The sequence below is a fragment of the Leiobunum rupestre genome, chromosome 6 (genome assembly GCF_980474605.1).
Source record: "Leiobunum rupestre chromosome 6, qqLeiRupe1.1.hap1, whole genome shotgun sequence".
Taxonomy (NCBI): domain Eukaryota; kingdom Metazoa; phylum Arthropoda; class Arachnida; order Opiliones; family Sclerosomatidae; genus Leiobunum; species Leiobunum rupestre.
The window spans coordinates 15,029,542-15,050,466 of record NC_143389.1 but is presented as its reverse complement, the minus strand read 5'-3'; the positions used below and the strand labels follow the sequence as shown (position 1 = coordinate 15,050,466).

Sequence of the window (20,925 nt, the reverse complement as noted above, 5' to 3'; positions counted from 1 at the left end):
GTTACGGCTAATAGTTTTGTTTGGTGGTTACTCGATTTATATACGCGCTGGTTTTTAAAATTCTTAACGAAAGTTTAGTAACAAGGATCAGCAGATGACGTCTGCATTGTAAGAGTTGTTTTAAATCTTCAAATAAAATGGAGAAGCTCGTTAACAATAAAGGTGGTGTAAAAATTCGATGAAATGGGTTAATGTATTTGAAACAAAAAACGTTGAGTTGTAATAACGTTAAATGGGAGTGCGTCAGTAGCAAATTAGGTTGCCGCGGAAGCCTAACTACAGACGAGGCAATTTAAATTGTGGGGCGATCTACTGAACATAATCATTTGCCTAATGATTTCAAATGCGAAGCTGTTAAATTTCGAAATTCATTAAAAGATAAAAGTGTGTCGTCATCAGATTCGACCTTGTCAATATATGTGGAGGCGCTTAAAAAAGGTTTCAGCTGACACGAAGCCGTTCATTCCATCTACGGAAGCTTTGAGACAAATCGTTGTTAGATCGAAAGGAGAACTTCAGCCTAAGGTGCCACGGAATCTGGTTGATATACGAATTGAAGGGAAGTGAATGATGACAGGAGGCGAGTTCCCTCAAACATTAATACAGTATGACAATATTTAGACGAGAAATACACCGATAATTTTAATTTTTGCTGTCCCAGAGTGCTTAAAGTATTTGTGTGGGTCGTCGGACGGGTATATGGATGGCTCTTTCAAAAAGGTACCAGCAGGGTTTATGCAACATTATGTTATACATGTCAGATAAGAAGGTAGATCAATAGGTAGGTATATGGGTTATTAGAAAAGAAAAATTTCGAAACCTATTGTGAATTTTTAACTGCTTTGCTATGAATTACTGAAAAACAAAATATGAAATTATCCCCCAAGAACTTTATAATTGACTTTGAGAAAACCGTGTTTTCCGTTATTAAAGAAATATTCGGTTTCTAAGTTAAAGTGCGATATTGTTTTTTACATTTGTCACAAAGTGTAATTCAAAAGGTTCGGGACCTTGGTTTAAGTGCTAGTTATAGGGAAAAATCTTAATTCCACAGATTCGTTAATTCATTAATTGCTTTGGCTTTTATGCCTGTTGAGAGTGAAGGAATTATAGAATTGCATAGCTTAGCCACCGACACAAGTGTAGAACTTTGAACTATTTTGACGGTGTTTATGTAAGGGGCATATTTAAAAAGAAAATAACCACTCGCGGGATTAAATTAAAACGTTACATGCCGCTATTTGCTCCCGAAACTTGGAACGTCCACGATGTCACCCTCAATGACGGAGACAGAACCAATAACATATCAGAGGGATGGAACCGAAAGTTTTCATTTCTAGTTAAAGGAAATAATGTTAACATTTGGACTGTCATTGAGGGCTTACGTTTGGAAGTGGCAACTACTTTAGCTTTATTAGATGATGCGCGAAAAGGCATTGAAATATAAAGTAGGACTCCAAACAAATATATAAAGATAAAAAATCTAAAAGGTCTCTGCGAGAAATACAATAATGGGAAATTAACGATCACTGATTTTCTGAACTCTGTTGGTAGAAAAGTTGCACGCTAAATATTAATTGCTGTTTAAAATAAGTATATTTTAAATGAAATAAAATTCTTGAATATACTTTGGTTTAATTGCATATTTTTATTATATTCGGGTTTTCTTATATTTTTAAATATTTATAAAATGTGGTGATGTGTTTTACGACAAAATATACCACCTTTTCCAAACTATTGCTATTTAAATTTAGTTCCTAATACAAAAAATGCCACATTTTCCAAACTATTGCTATTTAGTTCCTAATACAAAAAATTCCACCTTTTCCAAACTATTGCTATTTAAATTTATTTTCTAATACAAAATATTGATATTTACATTTAGTTTTTACCATAAGAAATGCTAGCTTTTCCAAAATATAGCTATTTTTAGTTTCTACAACAAACATACCCTTACCAAAAAATTGGTAACCCATAAATTGCCGTCAAGGTTTTTTCATGCGTTTTTAATGAGATCAATTGTTGTCTAATTAAAGCAAGATAACTGCTTTATGAATTTAGAAAAAGTTGGTTTATTATCAAGCTATTAGAGTTAGATGAAAGACCAACGAATAAACAACCAACAGATGACCAGAAGACTAAAATTTGGCTAACTCAATACTCAATAGGCACGATTTAGTATACCGAGTAGTGACGAAATGTTCGAGCTACGGAATAGTGACGAATTGGTCGAGCTACGGAATAGTGACGAATTGGTCGAGCTTCGAAAGAGTGACGAATTGGTCGAGCTACGGAATAGTGTCGAATTGGTCGAGCTACGGAATAGAGTCAAAATGATCGAGCTATGGAATAGTGACGAATTGGTCGAGCTTCGAAATAGTGACGAAATGGTCGAGCTACGGAATAGTGACGAAATGGTCGAGCTTCGAAATAGTGACCAAATGGCCGATCTTCGGAGGAGCAACAAAATGGTTTTAACACCATATGGCCTAGTGATTGAAGGGCTATTATATAACAGCCAAAGAATGAAGTATATGAAATTTAGACGACATGTATATTACCAAGATTTTATTCTGGAAAAATACAAGTGTAATAATATTTATTGAATTCACTCATTTTCGGAAAGCGAATCGCCTTCTGTGACAGTTTTATCATTCGAAATCTCTGCTTCCTTAAGTACTCTCGCCTCATTTTGTTTTGTTTTATTTTGCGCTTGGCGACTGTTATTTTGTTGTTTATTACTTTTTAATGTAAGTTTCGTCCGCATTTAAATATGTTTTTTTTAACTTGAGGAGTTATAAGTTACTAAATGAAAGAAGTTACTGTAATTTTTGGAAATGCTATACAGGGTAATCTCATGTCGTAATTTTATAAGATACATATACAATAAAATTTTTTTAGACAATTTCCTTGGTTGTCTATAGTTGAGAATAAGTTGAATATTTTAAGAAAAGTAAATAAAAGGTAGCTCAACTGTAGTCCTTTAGTTGTTTAAATTTTTGTAAGGGATGCTACCATTTTGTACAATATTTCTATTAAAATTTAAGTTAGGTTAATTTGTCCGTTACCGTAAGTGTACATAAGCTTTTAAGCTGAAAAGATATACTACACTTTGACCTTCGCGACACGGCCGAGAACCATGGAAATTCGGATTTGATTTCTGTAATATAACGACAACCTTATACTGCTTAGACCTACAAGACCCCATTATATAAAATATAACATAGGGATTAAAAATGAAAAATAAAACAACACCCGTTAGGTACAAAATATAATATAATACAAAAAACGCAGATTCCCGAGATGATTCGTGCTGCACCAGCACCGAAAACCATTCATTCGTGTTTTCTTACTATCGGGGGATTTTGTCTGGCAGTGGGGGGATTCTGTTCCACAATCCTTCAACATAGCTACGATTAGTACCAACGAAACAAAAAAGGTAGGTCTCTTCGACAATGAACCCCCAACAGCCGCGGAAGTAGTGTTTTTCAAAGACGACGAAGCGTACAACCCACAGCGATCGGCCGAACCCCGCCGAGTTTCTTCAGTAGAGCGCCTAAACTAGCGCCATACCAAACCGGGCAGAGCTCAGAAGGGACCTGACCGGCGATCATGTGATTGCAGAGGCTGGTTAGCGATTTAAGTAGGCAATCGCCAGCGGCCCCGGTGCTAGAACCAATCAAATCCTTTAGATGCTGAGGCTTCAGACCGTCGAGACCAGCGGCCGAACCAGACGGGAAAGACATGATAGCGGAACGGACGGTGGATTCTTTCACGTTAAGCCGAGAGAGAATAGATAAGTCGTCTGGTTCATAAGAAAAATCGAGATGATCGCCACCTGATGGATGTTTCCTCTTAAGGATCTCCAAGGTGGAGGCATCGTTTGGAGCGAATGAGGCCGCTGATGGGAGGACGCGTACGGCGCCCGGGATATCGCCATCCGCGATCTTCGCTTCGACTATCTTGCCAACGTCCCTTTTGAGGGGCGTTTCGTGGTTGGCCTCTTGGGGTTATCTGGCCCTGCGGAAAAGACCGTGCCGGACTCAAATTGCTTGATGTTAAATTTGACGGCAGTGGTAAGGGAGACCGGTTTCCCTTCGGAAACAATAGGAACTTGCAGACAGAGGGCGAGGAAGAGAATGAGCGCCTCTCAGCATTCGAAACTGTTAACCCGAACGACCTGGTTGATTGTAGCAGACAATGCCATGGCCAACATGTACCTAGCATTTTTCGGAATTCGACGAATGAAGCGCAGCGTGGATTTAAGGTTAGTAAGATGGCCCATGAGAGCGGTATACCCGCCAATGGGTAAGGAGGGCAACGGGGGCGTAGAAACTGTAGGGTTGACGGGAGGCTTACTACAAGACGATCGAGCATAATGACCATTTATTCTTGTGAACGATTTGCCGCACTGATGACAAGACTGGAAACCGACCTGCGACGACATCCGCGTACGAAAAAGCCCGACGGTGAGGATTAAATCAACAAAAACGCGACACGGGACGAAAAGTACCAATACGCATCGGAACGGCGAAGTTATAGTTAGAACAGTTAGACGAACGACAAAGGAAACTGACGCAAGGCCGAATGCATCCCGAAATAAACGTGGGAAACAAACCAAAAATAAGGGAAAACAGTTAACTGCTTAAAAAATAGCGAGATGCGAGCAGCGAAATGAGCTAAAGATAAATAAGGGCCATGGGAAACTACACAAAAAAGAAATTAGTGTAGCCGGACACTTGGCAACGCGTAGACGGTTGGCCGGATACGCACAGGTACCACTAGTAGTATACACCAAAGGAATTGTTAGCACACACCAAGCGTAATCGTCGAGAGTCCAGCGCGACAGAACAATTTACAAAAGAAACAGTTAAGCAATACCGCTAAAACAGAGGAAAAAGCAGGCGGATCGACACATTAACTAAGGGATCACTCGAATCCAAGGCTCGATTTAATATGACCCGTAAATTGTCAATTCTAGATGTTTTCCTAGAATGCTTTTCCCTGTCTCGACGGTATAATTTAATACGGGACTCACCCGCCCTTTCACTTAGAACTCCTATAGGTAAAGTGGACTGCTGAATAATTATTTCACCATGAAAAAGGATTTTATGTAAGGTTACAAGCAAATTATACCACTTATAATTGTCAACGTTCTTTTTACTTTATTCTAGACAATACTGGCCGAATTTTTCGGAATCAATTGGAAAATTTGAGGATATGGCACATAAAATTACGTGCAACCCCTCCACAAGCCAACGTTCAATGGAAAGAATTTCTGCAAATATTTCTTGATTTGAAGGCGAAAAAGCCCTTCTGGCCGTGTTTCCATCGTTGCTCGTGCCAGACCCACCAGGATCAGGAAAGTCTACCCTAATGATAACTTATCCCACATCAAACGTTGAATATCTCGTTTTCTTTTAATAAATGTAGGGTTCTTAGCTGCCCTCTAAATGCGCCAGGTCTTTAATCCATCAACGTTGCGTTACCACAAATGTAAGCAAAACTCCATAAACCGTATCCACTCTTGCGATGGACTCAGTCCATATCGTAACAGAGTTCCATCTTTCGGTAAAATGTTTTGACGATGAATGTCGTTAAATTGGGTAAGTGTTGCCTCGCAGATTGGGCAGCATTGCTGAGACGAAGCACCTGATAAAATACTAAGCACTTTGCCGTCGATTACAGTATGATTAAGACTGTAAGCGACTGACACAGAAATGCCCGAAATGTTTGAAGTGAAGATCTGCAGTTGTTCAATTTCTTGTTTTACCCAATCACTTTCTGCTAATATAGATTCCTTGGATTCTTTAATAAATTGAATTCTTATGCGCCGACAAAAGCGTACTGACTGCCGGGTTCTGTTTTCCCAGATGGTATGTCCATATTCTGATCTTAGGCTCAAAGGAATAATTGTGGTTACAAAAATTCAAGCATCACTAGAGTCGATAGAGCTACCGAAGGTCAGTTTATACTGCGACTGACCGGTGCTTCCATCTAAGCCCCAAGATACTGAAAGAGTTAGATGTAACCTTTCCTGATTAATTTTCTTTGTGTACCTGAGGATAAATTATCCTTGAAAATTTAAAATCCGGTCTACAGCGTGGTCTAAAATATTTTGAAGAGAAACGAACGCTACCGTTTCATATACATTCGCAACAGCCGGCCTGCAGAGTAATTTAGCCTCAAGAACTTTATAGTGAGATGGGAAGAGAGAAGAGCCATGAGATAAAGCAGTTTACCTGATCATATTATAAGTGTTAACTGATAAATCACCATCTAAAATCAATGCGAGAGCTTCTGTGTCAGAACAAGAGGTTGGCACGTCCTTGGACATTCTTTCGGGTACAGCTGATGCTGTATTCGAACGGTTCATCAGATGCTGTATGCAGCTTGCTTTTCTTGTCTTCTGACTACTGTGAAGGTTTGTGAATATTGCTTTATCCTACCTATCTCCGTGAACCTTTATACCTGAACCATTTTATTATACCATTTAGACATTATAATTTTAAAATTTTAATATAAACATTTACATTAGCTAGATAAATATCATATTTACTTTAGGTTTCAAAGTACAGAGACTGAAAAAAAGGGAGTATTCGAAGTATTTTGCCGGGATATCCTTCTTATCTCCAGCCTAAGATTCCAAAAAAGAGAAAGCTGTTAGATCGCGGTTCAAATCCAATACAAAAGAAACAAGCGTATGTAGTAAAACCTTCTTTAGCCTCCTCAGAGCCAAGTTCTCCTGACATTCCACAAAATTTAAAAGACCCAAAGTTAGATGCTGGGGAAGTTTCACAACTACAGAAACAAGCCTATGTAGTAAAACCTTCTTTAGCCTCCTCAGAGCCAAGTTCTTCTGACATTCCACAAAATTTAAAAGACCCAAATTTAGATGCTAAGGAAGTTTCACAACTACAGAAACAAGCCTATGTAGTAAAACCTTCTTTAGCCTCCTCAGCGCCAAGTTCTTCTGACGTTCCACAAAATTTAAAAGATCCAAATTTAGATGCTGAGGAAGTTTCACAAATACAGAAACTCATAATTACAATCCATAATCTGCAAACAAAAATATGGCGTCAAAATAAAAGGTTGCAAGTCCAACAAGATCAGATTGACACCTTAAGAGAGAAAATTATAATATTTCAAAATAAGCCATACCAGAAACTATCAGACATAATAAAAGATGCTGAGCAGTCTGGGGGAGACGAAGCGGTAATTTTAAATGATCTAATTAAAAATTACAAAGCTAAGCGTCCTTCATGGAATACAACTACTGTGAGACTATGTGCTGTCTGGAATATTGGGTCTCCGAAAGGTTATAAAACACCTACATGTAGAAAACTGGGATTTTTGAAACTACCTTCTTAGTCAACTTTACAAAGATATGTTGGTAAAATTGATGGTCAAACTGGTTTTATTATAGCGATAAAAGAGAGGCTAGTATCTGAAGCAAGCAAGTTACACCTACACGAGCTCTTTGTATCGCTAATTATAGATGAAATGGCAATAAAGTCTCAAATTATCTATGATAAAAAATTGGATCAAATATACGGATTAAAAGACACTAAAAAACACATAGAAGACAAATTTGCTTTTGAAAACTCTGATGAATTTCAAACTGAGCAGCAACAAGAACCTGTTGTCGCAAATCAGCTCTTGCTTTTTTTAATAAATGGTTTAGCTACATCTTTCTCTATTCCAGCAGCATTTTTCTTTTCGAAGCAACTATTTCTGTGATTAGAGAAGTAGAAAATTGTGGCTTTTATATTATTCAATTTGTCACCGACAATCACAAGTCAAATGTATAGCTATGATGAGAAAGCTCGGAGGATCAAGAGATCTAAATACAGAAATTAATCACCCATTGGACAATCAACGCACATTATTCCTTAGCTTTGATCCCAGCCACATTATTAAGCACTGCAGGAACAAATTAATGGACACAAAATCAGAAGGATCAAAAGAAATTTCGGGGAAATATGTCAACTAACTTTATGAAACCACGAGAACATCAAAGCCGTGAGGAATTTGACCAGGAAATGCGTATAGCCAACAAATTTCGAGAAAATGAATGTCAAAAGAGCTATTGTAATTTTTTCACCAGAAGTCATTGCAGCTCTAAAATACAGTTTCAGTCACCCTTAAGCAGCACATTTCAAAACCGAAGGACCTACCATCGAGTAAATGGAAATAATTCAAAAATTGTTTGATATCCACAACGTTTGTAATAGGCATCACGGCATTGAATCTAGGAACCCCAACAAAAATCATTTTTACTCCCTCAATGATGAAAGACTTTCATGGCTTCAGACAGCCTTTTTGGAATATTTAAATCAAGTTATATGTGTTGACTAATGAAACTTACCAAGAAATTAAATTGACAACCGAGTCTACAGTAGCCTGCACAAAATATTTACTGAAACATGGATTTAAATTTGTGTTGACTCGGAAACTAACAAGTGACCCTGTAGAGATGTTTTTTAGTATTTTGAGACAAATGTCAGGAGCCAATGACATGCTAGATGCTAAGGCAGTCGTTTTCTCCATAGAAAACATTCCTAAAAAGAGAACCATTATAATAATTAATTTATTAAACGAAACAAAGGAGGCGTTCGTTACAGTTTGGTTTTAAGGGCGAAGTCATTTCCTGACTTTTAAGCCCTCGCTATGTTTTCATACATTTAAACAATATTATTTTTTTTAGGTTGAACTCTGATCAAAACAAAATTAGGTCAATATTAAAAATAGTAAGCATAGAAAAGAAAGGAGATAAATAAACATTTCAATAAATAAGTAAATAAAACAAAAAAAATAGAAAACAAAGGAAAAAAAATCATAATATACAGGGTCTTTTTTTTTGCTCGGAAAAGTGTTTTTTTTCAAAAACTATTTATAGTACCGATTTCAAATTTGGAAGGTCAATTCTCTATACCGGGGGACATCAGTTTGAGAAATTTGAGCGTTTTCGGTAATGTTTTTCACCAATTTTGAAAAATTATTTTTCGACCACTAGGTGCGAGATAAAAAATTTCTATTATAAAGTTGCAGGCCGTCAACGAAAACCCTTAAAAATTGTTCACTCGACGAAAAACAATTTATTTATCAGTGAAAATTCGAGCTTGAAAAATTTACAAGTTGGTGAAGCCAAATTACGATTGTTTGAAACGATAATTGAAACCGAATTACCTAATCCAGTTGAAACTTTATTTAAAAAAACGACCGGATTTAAAAAACACGAAGCTATAGGTCAATCCTAAACATGCATTGGGTATTTAAAGGAAAACTTTGGGAGATTATTATCAGTGTTTGATAATATTTCGAACAATGCCTCGTTATTCAGTAGCTGAGCGTACCGAGATAGTTGCCATTTACTATGGAGAAGCAGCGCAAAACCTTAGAAGAGTGACTGAAATCTTCGCAGAAAGACATCCAAATGGAGCACCATCTGTAAATCCAGTAAGACGAGCAATTCACGATTTCAATCAATTTGGTCACTTGCAACCTAGGTTTCGCGGATTGGGTCAACCGGATTTAGACTTCGATAACAATGTACTCGCGTACTTTGTGGCATATCCTCGTCACAGTTGCGCTAACGCCGCTGCTGATTTGGGTTGTTCTGCAAATCGTGTGTGGAAAATTCTTCGTAAGAATCGCTATCACCCATACAGAGCTACGCTCCACCAAGGACTAATTGACGGAGACCATCAAAGACGTTATGAATTTAGCAACTGGTTACTAAATGCTGTCCAAGAAGATAGACAATTTTTGCGTCATGTTTTGTTCTCCGACGAAGCGTCATTTTCTAGAGATGGGCCCTTTAATCATCAAAACAGCCATCTTTGGTCTGACATCAACCCACATTGGGGTTTTGAATATCATCACCAGGTTCAATTTGAACGGGTCAATGATTGGGTTGGACTTGTTGGAAACCGTTTGATTGGTCCCTTTTTCCTGCCGACGAACCTCAACGGCCAAAGGTATTTACATTTTCTACAGAACGAACTGAGTGACGCAATCGACGACCTTCCATTGGCTGAAAGACGTCAGTTGTGGTTTCAGCAAGATGGCGCCCCTCCGCATTTTTCCCGGCAAGTAACTGAGCACCTCAACAACGAGTTTCCTGAAAGGTGGATAGGGAGAAATGGTCCAGTGCATTGGCCAGCAAGGTCACCTGACCTAACACCGCTGGATTATTTTCTCTGGGGATTCGTTAAAGCAAAGGTATACGCCACGCCCATTGAAACTAGGGAGGAACTCATTAGACGAATAATCAGTGCTTGCCGAGACGTCCCACCAGAAATGGTAGAGAAAGCGTTTGAGAACTTAATTGTCCGCGCACAAACCTGTGTTGCAGCCAATGGTGATATTATTGAAAATGTTTTGTAAAAATTTATGTGAATAAAATATCTGCATTTAAAAACCAAACGTGTACATTTTTTCAAGTGTGAAAACTCTACTACGTTTGTATTAGACTTGTTCCCTTTTCAATTATCGTTTCAAACAATCGTAATTTGGCTTCACCAACTTGTAAATTTTTCAAGCTCGAATTTTCACTGATAAATAAGTTGTTTTTCGTCGAGTGAACAAGTTTTAAGGGTTTTCGATGACGGCCTACAACTTTATAATAGAAATTTTTTATCTCGCACCTAGTGGTCGAAAAATAATTTTTCAAAATTGGTGAAAAACATTACCGAAAACGCTCAAATTTCTCAAACTGATGTCCCCCGGTATAGAGAATTGACCTTCTAAATTTGAAATCGGTACTATAAATAGTTTTTGAAAAAAAACACTTTTCCGAGCAAAAAAAAGACCCTGTATATACATATATACAAAGGAGTTATTCGTTTTATATAAAAAAAAACAAGCTATTGGCGGTTTTAACATATTCTTTACTTCTTTTTTTAAAGGCCGCGTAACTCTTAACTCCATTCAATTTTAAAGCATTATAAAGATTAGCTCCCTTACAAAACATTTAATCTCAAGTTAAGACGCGATTTTGGAATATCTAATAGGTTTTTATTTCTCATATCGTATTCCGGGTTTTTTTTATAGGGAAATTCATTGAGCGCTAATGTACCGTTAACAGATTTGTAAATAAAGTTTAGGCAGCAGTAATTAAATATCTGAGAGACCGGGAGTATATCTAATTTTTTAAATATAGGCTGTGTTGTTTCTAGGTATGGCTTATGATATATAATTCTTATAATTCGTTTTTGTAGTTTAAATAGTCTTTGGATGTTTTTCCCCATATAATTATAGAATAAGTCAGAGAAGAATAAATAAAGCTATAGTATAAGTTTAGCATGACTCTCGCGTTAAAACATCCTTTATTGCGCGCTATTAGGTATATATAATACGATATTTTTTTCGCCATGACATTAACATGTTAGTAAAAGTTAGTTTCTCGTCCAAAAAAAGACCCAAATATTTATATTCTGTAACTCTCTTTAGCTTTGTTCCCTCTATACATAATTCTATTGAGTCATCGTATTTTTTGTTCCTAGATGTTATTATCATATAGACAGTTTTTCTTTATTTAAGTGAAGCTCATTTTCTTTGAGCCATCCATTTATGTCCCGTAATTTAGCATTAGCTTTAATAGTTAATATATTTAAGTCTTTATCTCCCTCCAGCTGTACTGTATCATCCGCGTATAAAGTTAATAAGTCTTTTTCGTCTAAATTCGCGAGTACATTTATAAATAGTAAAAAAAGAAACGGCGGAAAAATCGACCTTTGAGGGACCCCCGACTGAACCATAGCAGTATCTGATAATTTTGTGTCGATTTTTGTTTTTGTTTTCCTCCCGCTAAGATACGACTTAAGCCATTGAGGGCTCATTCCCCTAATTCCCATAAGTGAAAGTTTATACAGGAGGCGCTCATGCGACACAAAGTCAAACGCTTTCTTCGGGTCAAAAAAAATCGCAGCCACAAAGAACCCGCGCTCCAGAAAATCTAGGATTCTTTTTTTGGACCCTGGCAACCGCAAACTCAGCTCCCGTATTCTCTCGAAAGCCGTATTGTTTGTTCGTAACCATGTTATATTTTGAACAGAAGCTGTTTAAGCGAATATAGCAACATTTTTCAAATATTTTCGAAAAAACGGACAGAAGTGAGATTGGTCTATAGTTGCCAGGGTCGTCTATGTTACCCCCTTTTAGTACTGGTATTATAATCGCCGTTTTCAGAGCTTCTGGATAGGAGACCGAAATAAAAGATCAAATGATCAAAAAGGTGAGCGGGGTTACAACGTGTATAGCGACCTGTTTTAATATACGGGGAGAAAAACCGTCGATACCTGGCGACGCGTCGCTCGCTAAATTCCCTATCATTTGTAGGATTTCATTCTCATTAGTATCAACTAGCCCCATTGTATTAGGGATTCTTTTGACCCATTTATACGAGTCCTCACTTCCCGAGCTTAAATTACCCTGATTGGCAAAAGAATTAAAAAAAGTATTAAATACATTGGGGTCTGTTGATATACGAGTTGCATTCTGGTTTTTCCTACCCAAAATATTATTTATTATGTTCCATCTTTTTTAGGATCTATACTATGGGAGAGTTGGTTTTTAAAGTATAAATTTCTAGCATTTCTTATTTTATTATTTAGACTATTACGGTATTTTTGTAGTTAGCCAAAGTTTCTTCCGACTGGTTTTTTTTTCGTCAATTTTTGTAGTTTATGTTTTTCTTTTATAATTTTTTTTATGTCTGTAGTGATCCAGTAGTGGGAGTTTTTATTAAACACATTAGTAAAGGGGAAACAATTATTATAACAATTTGTAAGTTTTTCAATAAAAAAGTCAAAAGCCAGATTAATATCGTCAAATTCATAAAGTCTAGCCAAATTAATATTTGATCAGAGATTTTTAAACAGCTGTACATTTACTTTCGACATATTTCTAATTTTAATTTTATCTGAACTTGGGATCGTATTTTCAAGGTGAATACATATCGGGTAGTGGTCCGTAATATCCCAATCGGAAAATATTTCTGTGTTTGTTTCTATGTTAGTGAAACATCCATCTAGGGATTTGTTTGAGATACGAGTTGTATCAATTGAAGCCTACAGAGATGACTGCGTGGGTTCTAGAATTGACCAAAGACCACTTGAAAATTCTAATAGGCAGATTTCTGAAGATTGCCTAAAAATTTTAGACACCCTTTTAGTGTACCCCAAAAACCATCGCTCTACCATGAAATACATGTAAGCTAGTTTAGCTTACATAGCTGGATACATTTCGAAAGAACAGGAGAATAAGGATTTATGTAGCTCTTAAATAGGTAACATTTCACAACCATGTGGTAGCTCTCCTCTTCTTAACTTAATCAAGGATGTAAACAGAGGAAACCTTCGATATCCCACACTCTAAAAAATGATCACTCAAAAATGAACGTTTTAGCGTTCAATGTCGTGCAACCCTGGCGGTACGCTTTTTTGATCAAATTTGAACGATAAATGTTGCGTTTAAAATTGCATGCTTAAGAAGCGTTGATAATTGAATGCTCCCACGTGCATTTTGATTGCTTTAGCATTCAAATTCAAATGATATAGTATTCAATTTTGAACACATATATGTGCAATTATGCGTGTCAGCGTTCATATGAGAGCGTTTTGGCGTTCAAATGAGAGCGTTTTGGCGTTCAAATGAGAGCGCTTTGGCGTTCAAATGAGAGCGCTTTGGCGGTCAAATGCGAGCGTTTTGGCGTTCAAATGCGAGCGTTTTGGCGGTCAAATGCGAGCGTTTTGGCCGTCAAATGCGAGCGTTTTGGCCGTCAAATGCGAGCGCTTTGGCGGTCAAATGCGAGCGCTTTGGCGGTCAAATGCGAGCGCTTTGGCGGTCAAATGCGAGCGCTTTGGCGGTCAAATGCGAGCGCTTTGGCGGTCAAATGCGAGCGCTTTGGCGGTCAAATGCGAGCGCTTTGGCGGTCAAATGCGAGCGTTTTGGCGGTCAAATGCGCGCGCTTTGGCGGTCAAATGCGAGCGCTTTGGCGGTCAAATGCGCGCGCTTTGGCGGTCAAATGCGCGCGCTTTGGCGGTCAAATGCGAGCGCTTTGGCGGTCAAATGCGCGCGCTTTGGCGGTCAAATTATTATTATTATTATTATTATATGCCATCTGAAAGGCATAATACGCCGAAAAAAGAGTTGTTATGCCCATAACAATTGAGGTAGCTTCAAATTCGACTCCCTCGATGTGCACTTGCATTGTTGATTCAAACACATCTTCGTTATTAAAAACCAAAGTGGGAGTGCTGTTTTTTGCTGCCTAAAATAATCGTGAAATTTGGAATTACATAAAGTAATAGTTTCAAGAGTTAATAAAATTAAAACGGTTTTATCATGTTTGAACTCTAGGGAGCAGTATCGTAGATACGTTTTAGAAATCGGAGGAAGCAAGGCTTTAATTTTCCAGAAAATTAAATAATCTATGTTATATACTAAAATTTCAGTTCCTAATTAATACTAAAATTTCAGTTCCTAATTAATACTAAAATTTCAGTTCCTAATTAATACTAAAATTTCAGTTCCTAATTAATACTAAAATTTCAGTTCCTAATTAATACTAAAATTTCAGTTCCTAATTAATACTAAAATTTCAGTTCCTAATTAATACTAAAATTTCAGTTCCTAATTAATACTAAAATTTCAGTTCCTAATTAATACTAAAATTTCAGTTCCTAATTAATACTAAAATTTCAGTTCCTAATTAATACTAAAATTTCAGTTCCTAATTAATACTAAAATTTCAGTTCCTAATTAATACTAAAATTTCAGTTCCTAATTAATACTAAAATTTCAGTTCCTAATTAATACTAAAATTTCAGTTCCTAATTAATACTAAAATTTCAGTTCCTAATTAATACTAAAATTTCAGTTCCTAATTAATACTAAAATTTCAGTTCCTAATTAATACTTAAGTCATATCGTGTCTCTATATATATAATAATTTCAATCAAATGGAAATGAAAAGTTTATATTTATGGAAATATTATAGACTTATGATATGATATTATGAAAAATCACTTCTTACAAATCAATGCCGGAGAGCGTTACCTTGGCTCTCAGGCATCGATATATACACTGAAATATATACTTACTCCTATGGCAAACCAATATCCAAAGTCATCATTGAAAATTCCTGGTAACAAAAGTAGACTAGCCAACATTTCTCTCTCTGAAATTTCAACGAATTTTTTTTAATAGTCTTTCGTTAAAAGGAGAACTTACTTGAAACAGATTGTTTGTTTCATACTATCAGAACTAACCTATGTCAATTAACTAGCGAAAACCGTTTTTTGCACTGACAATCTTAGCCAAGTAGTACATTATCATCCTTGAGGAAGAACAATTGTCTTTGTCTATATATTTTTTGACAATCTTAGAGCTCGCTTGGCCTAAATTTATCAATGATTTAATTCTATGATTTATTCTATTCGCCTCCCGAATATAGCTGAAAACTAATATTCCGGCTTGGACGCAAGTTTTGCTTATTTTAGACACTAGATGCGTTTAACCAACATGATTGCGCAGTAAAGTTTGATTATTGACATAATTTAGTTTCGATGTTTAAATTTTGGTAAGAGTTAAAACTCATAATTACCTTCAAAGGCAGTACTGCTTAAAATTTCTTCGCTATTCTTTAGCAATGAATGAATCTTTTTACAGTGTACATCTTTAGATTTCTTAGTCAGTACGATTATGCGTTTTGAAATCTTTGTTACATGGTGCACCAAAACCTTATCGGCTGACGGCCTCACATTGATAAGAAGATTGAACTCCTTTACGAGCTATAATAGAAATGAAAAATTAGCTTAAACAACAATGTAATCAGATAATTTAGGTTTTATTACGCTACCTCATTTATTTCAAGGAAGAGTGGAAATTTTTCTGTCATTAATTGAACTGTAGTTTCAAAAGCAAGCTTTTGCCTATAGACTGCTGTGCGGAACATTTTTTCTTCAATCAAAGAATCATTTCTGGATGCTGGTGCCTTTTTTAACTCTCTGTTGAGCGCTTGCAGATGGCACTCAACTGTCTCTTCATCCTCGGCCATTCCTGAACACATCTAAAAGTTCATTCGAGAAATTAAAGTTCATTCGAGAAATTAAAGTTCATTCGAGAAATTAAAGTTCATTCGAGAAATTAAAGTTCATTCGAGAAATTAAAGTTCATTCGAGAAATTAAAGTTCATTCGAGAAATTAAAGTTCATTCGAGAAATTAAAGTTCATTCGAGAAATTAAAGTTCATTCGAGAAATTAAAGTTCATTCGAGAAATTAAAGTTCATACCAAAGGAATTAATCTTTTCTTTTTTAACTTTTTGTTGTTGTCCTTAGAAGACTCCAGCACATTTTCAGTTACCTCTGTTAATGGTCTTTTTTGGGCATATAACCCCTTCTTTGCTTTGATTTCAGGTACATTGGGATTATTTAGTCTTTCATGTCGAAACTTATTTTGAAGTGCTGTAATCCAACTCCCCTATAAAAATTCAGATATTGGTAATTAATTTAGGAAACGTTTAAATTACTAACAGCGGAAAATTATATATCAAAATATTTATATAGTTTCCTGCCAATTCTAATATTAATTTATCATTACTTCTCAATGAATATAGAACAATGTCTTCGGTTTAGAGCTCGGCGAAACAGATAAATTAACCGCTAAAATTTTGATTAACCATATAAAAATTACGATTAACTGTTTATTCGCGGATATTATGCAGACTAAAAATAATTGATTTTTCGGATAATTTGTGGATAAAAATAAAGTGATTAATTCTTATCCAAACGCCGAGCTCTACTTTGGTTTTACAATTGGCTAGATCGTCTACAAATAATGATAAATTAATTTATTTTAAGTACAAAGCCATTGGTGCCCATCAGCCGGTCTCTTAAAAAGGGATGCTTTTCAATTAACGACTCTCCAATTCTCTGATATTCAGTTCCTGAAGGGTACCTATAATATATTTTATTTTTTAATCGGATTACCATCACACTGATATTCGTAATTTAAATTTAAGATATTAAAAATAAATTCTTTTATTAATCTAAGATTCTAAGATTTTAATTTTCACAAATACCGTATGCGATTTTGGCAAATATCACACCTGTCGCTTTTACCATTGTGCCCACCAATTACAAGGTTTCAAAAACCACTCACCAGGTATATTTATTTACGTCTTCAAATAAGGTTTTAATAATTTGACTTGAAAATTTACGATGAAAAATGGTTGCATCTTTGTTTTTAATTAGTTCCATGACGACTCTGTTTAAGACTGGCAAAATATATACTCTAGGCAGTGTTCCATAAGCCTGGCAGTCTCCGTAATCGCTAAGAGTAGATTGAGCTGTTTCTGCCACCTGGATTGAAGGTGTGTCGCTCTTGTTTCCACAGGAATATCCTGATGGTCCAGCTTCGGAAACCCTATAATTTATTTAGATTAGAAGCATATTTTTTCATCTATTTTCTTTTGCTTAATAAACTCACACTTTAGTCGTAGCAGTATCTTCTTTCTGTTCCAAAACTATATTAAGTTTGGAGTTGGTTGGGGGTAGACCATCCATTTCTATATCATGATCCACCCACTCTTGAAAAAGCTCACTTTCAAACACCTGCATGTTTTTTATCAAATCTATCTTAAACAAATCTTTTAACAGTTTTAAAAATTCTTCTTTTGTGCACTTTTCGTTGCATTTAATTATTTTTTTATTTTTTTCACACGTCACATGATATTGAAGTAGAGCCATTCTACAACAAATCAGTAGTTGTCAGTATTGACCAATAGTTTATGATTCATAATGTGCCATTGATTAATTTCTTTCACAGCGTAAACATTAAAGTGTTCCAAATATTTTGTACTATGGACAATTCTACCACATACATGCCATAATTCGTTCATTTTAACTATATAGTAAATCTTTATAAAAACACACTCGTCTGAGCTATCTATAGGATATAAATATCCTACTTTGTAATGTACAGAATTGTAAGAAATGTGTTCGGAAATCTGCCCTAATTCATCACATTCAATGGTAAAAATTTCCCTAAGCTTTTTTAATAGTGCTTCAGGTAGTTGATTGAATTTTATGCTGGACGACTTAACAAAGTCACCTCTTTCTAAGGCATTTTCACCATTTTGTTCCCAACACTGGAGAAACTGGTGGCGCTTCCCTAGTGTTGAACTTATGTTTTTAAAATTTCTAGACATGCTTGCAATATATTTGAAGTATTGGTGCTTAGCCTCAAATCTCATGCACCAAAGGCGAATAAGAGGTCCATACATTTTAATTAATCTCGGGTAGTGAATTAGGTAATGCATTTTCGGTGTAAAAGATGCATCGGGGATTTCTTTAAACATTTCATTAAATTCAATTATACGATCATACAAGTACGGCAGCCATTTCAAATCTACTACTGGAGCTGTTATTATTTCTGAAATTTCCGAAAGGGTTAATAGAATGGGCCAAAATTTATCATCGGGGGGTACAACCGACCCGAAAATTAAAGGAAATAGATGTAGAAGTGTTTTCTTTTGGGCTGCAGTGCCAGTTAGAGAATTCTTTCCCTTAAGTACATGTTCGGATATGGGCACACTTTTGTTTTTTAAATGCAAACTACCATAGGGAAAATTTTGTACTTTATAATTAACTTCGCTCAAAGTTAAATACCCCGACTTAATAATGTGATTTATTAGAGCTTTCATAATTTTCGGTGCTACCCCTTCAAAAAAGTCATGCATGATATCAGGAGGTAGCATTTCGGTAACTTTAAAATGTGGCAGAATGGCAAAGGGAGAAGGGCCTTTAACTCCATAGATAGACGAGTTGTCGGGGTTGGCTAATATTGCATTTAAGTGATAAGCATGAGTATCTTCATTTCTTAAAATCATGTTTTTTTCTTCGAAACAATGAGAAATATTTTCCTTTTTGGTCATGCAGAATCTGCAAATACGACCGGAAGAAAATGATTGAAAGAAACCTCCAATACTATGGCTAGATAGGTTATCACCCGAAACAGAGGCCAAACAACCTTTTACCATTGTGCCATTGAAATCAAAGCCATTAGTCTGTAAAAGTTCTAAATCTTCCAAGAGAGGCTTTAAGATCGTTCCATAACCGTATTTCTTTATAAACGGGTATCTGACCACCAAAGCTAATTTTATGCAGCTCAGTTTACTGCGATACAACGGATTTAAGTTTCCAAGCATAAAATATATAAGGGTAACCTTGTGTTTCCCTCGTTTTGATCCTAATGGATTGTTTAATTCAACCTCATCCAAATAAAAATGAAGTCTCAAGCAGTGGGGATCATTGGAAAATAATGGGTGGCTTTTACAAATCTCACCATCATCAAAATCCGTAAGAAAATGTGTACTATTGTCTTTCTTCTCTTTGGTTATTTCTCTCCAAACATCATAATGATTAAGTAAATTCTTTAAGACTGGTATTATGGGCACATAGCTAAATTTGTTTTTAAACGGTTTTCCATTAATTCTTTCAGTTCCTAAAATATATTCCACGGGTTCAACTAATTTTAGGTTTTCCTTACAATACTTTTCTAAAAGGAAGTTACTTTTCACAACCCCTAAGACACTATTTGATATTTTAGACGCGTAAAAGTCTCCCATATTGGCATTTCCCTCATTTGATACCGCTGTAAATTTTATACAGGCTTCGATACAATTTTCTAGCAATCCAGCAAAACTACTAGAAATACTAGCAGATACATTAAGTGGTAATTTATGTTTTTCGCGTAGTTGTAGTATCGTTAGCGTAGCCTCTCTCTGTAAATCGCCTAGAATATTATCAAATTCAACTTTTTTTGATATAAAATTAGCTTCGTTGCTGCTCTCATTATCCTCATTATTATTGGTACAATCTACAACGTTACATTCTTCAACTTGGGCTGGTGCAAGCAAAATACCTTTCTTTAAATGATCTCTATAAACATGGCTTTTCAAAGAGTTATACTTTTTGTAATGCTTAAAGCACCCTTCAAAACAACATGCAAAATTTATATTTGGTTCTGGAGAATGCAAGTTTCTAATATGTTTAAGCCATGCTATGGCTGTTGCGCGTTTGAGTCCACAAATTTGGCACTGATAATCATCCATTTTAAGTTCACAAATTTAAAATCCCCATGAAAGATCTCCACAATATTGATACACCATTTTCTTTTTCAATGATCAGTGACGTTGCATCGCTTAGTAGCTTTCCGCCAATATCAGAGCAGCGCTTTAGTTTCTCAATGGGAACCAATCACAGTCAAATAGCCTGCTTAATACGTTCTGGAATAAACACAATGGCTTAAGTACGAGTTAACCACGTGACCACCGTTGAAAATATACAAGCGGAAGTAGGGAAACGAATAATCCGTCCAAATGCAGGGATGCCAGCTAAAAATGTTAATTTGCACCCCCCCCCCCCTCCAACTATCTCATGGGTCTAGTGAGAGAAGGGCGAGTTCTTAGAGACCCAATGGGGTATCACTGTTAAGACCTTTTCACACGAGCCAACTTTTCAAATCAAAATGCTGAGTCAGCAAAAATGGATCAGTGATCCATTTTTTTCTCGCGTACTTTTTTGGTGGATCAACTCATCGAACTTTTATTCACACGAACCAACTAGTTGACTCAACTCAAGTTGACTCATCTAGTTGGATCAAAAAGTTGGCTCGTGTGAATAGACCTTAAGTGGGAAAATAAATTAAGAAATCGTCTAAGTATTGTATGAATGAAAAGCCTATATAATCTATATTTTATCGATTCCTACTCCTAAAAGAAGTCCAAAAATGATACTCATGTTACGAGATAATTTAAATTAAATTTTTAATTAATTTTTAAAGTCGTTAAAAAATGAAAACAGAAGACAACGAGATAGTAGTGAAGATGAAATTACTGTTGGCGAATGAGCCCGTA

General features: G+C 35.9%; 1 protein-coding gene across 1 annotated transcript; it reads right to left on the bottom strand.

Annotated features, from left to right (window-relative positions):
- Nucleotides 1–17,766: 17,766 nt before the first annotated feature.
- LOC149939346 (uncharacterized) lies at nt 17,767–20,121 on the bottom strand. Its single transcript, XM_090179133.1, has one exon. It carries the CDS (start codon nt 20,119–20,121, stop codon nt 17,767–17,769), a length of 2,355 nt encoding a protein of 784 aa, XP_090035259.1.
- Nucleotides 20,122–20,925: the final 804 nt, after the last annotated feature.

Excerpts from the sequence above, each read along its gene's own strand:
- LOC149939346 (XM_090179133.1), bottom strand. The coding sequence starts at position 20,121 with ATGGATGATTATCAGTGCCAAATTTGTGGACTCAAACGCGCAACAGCC.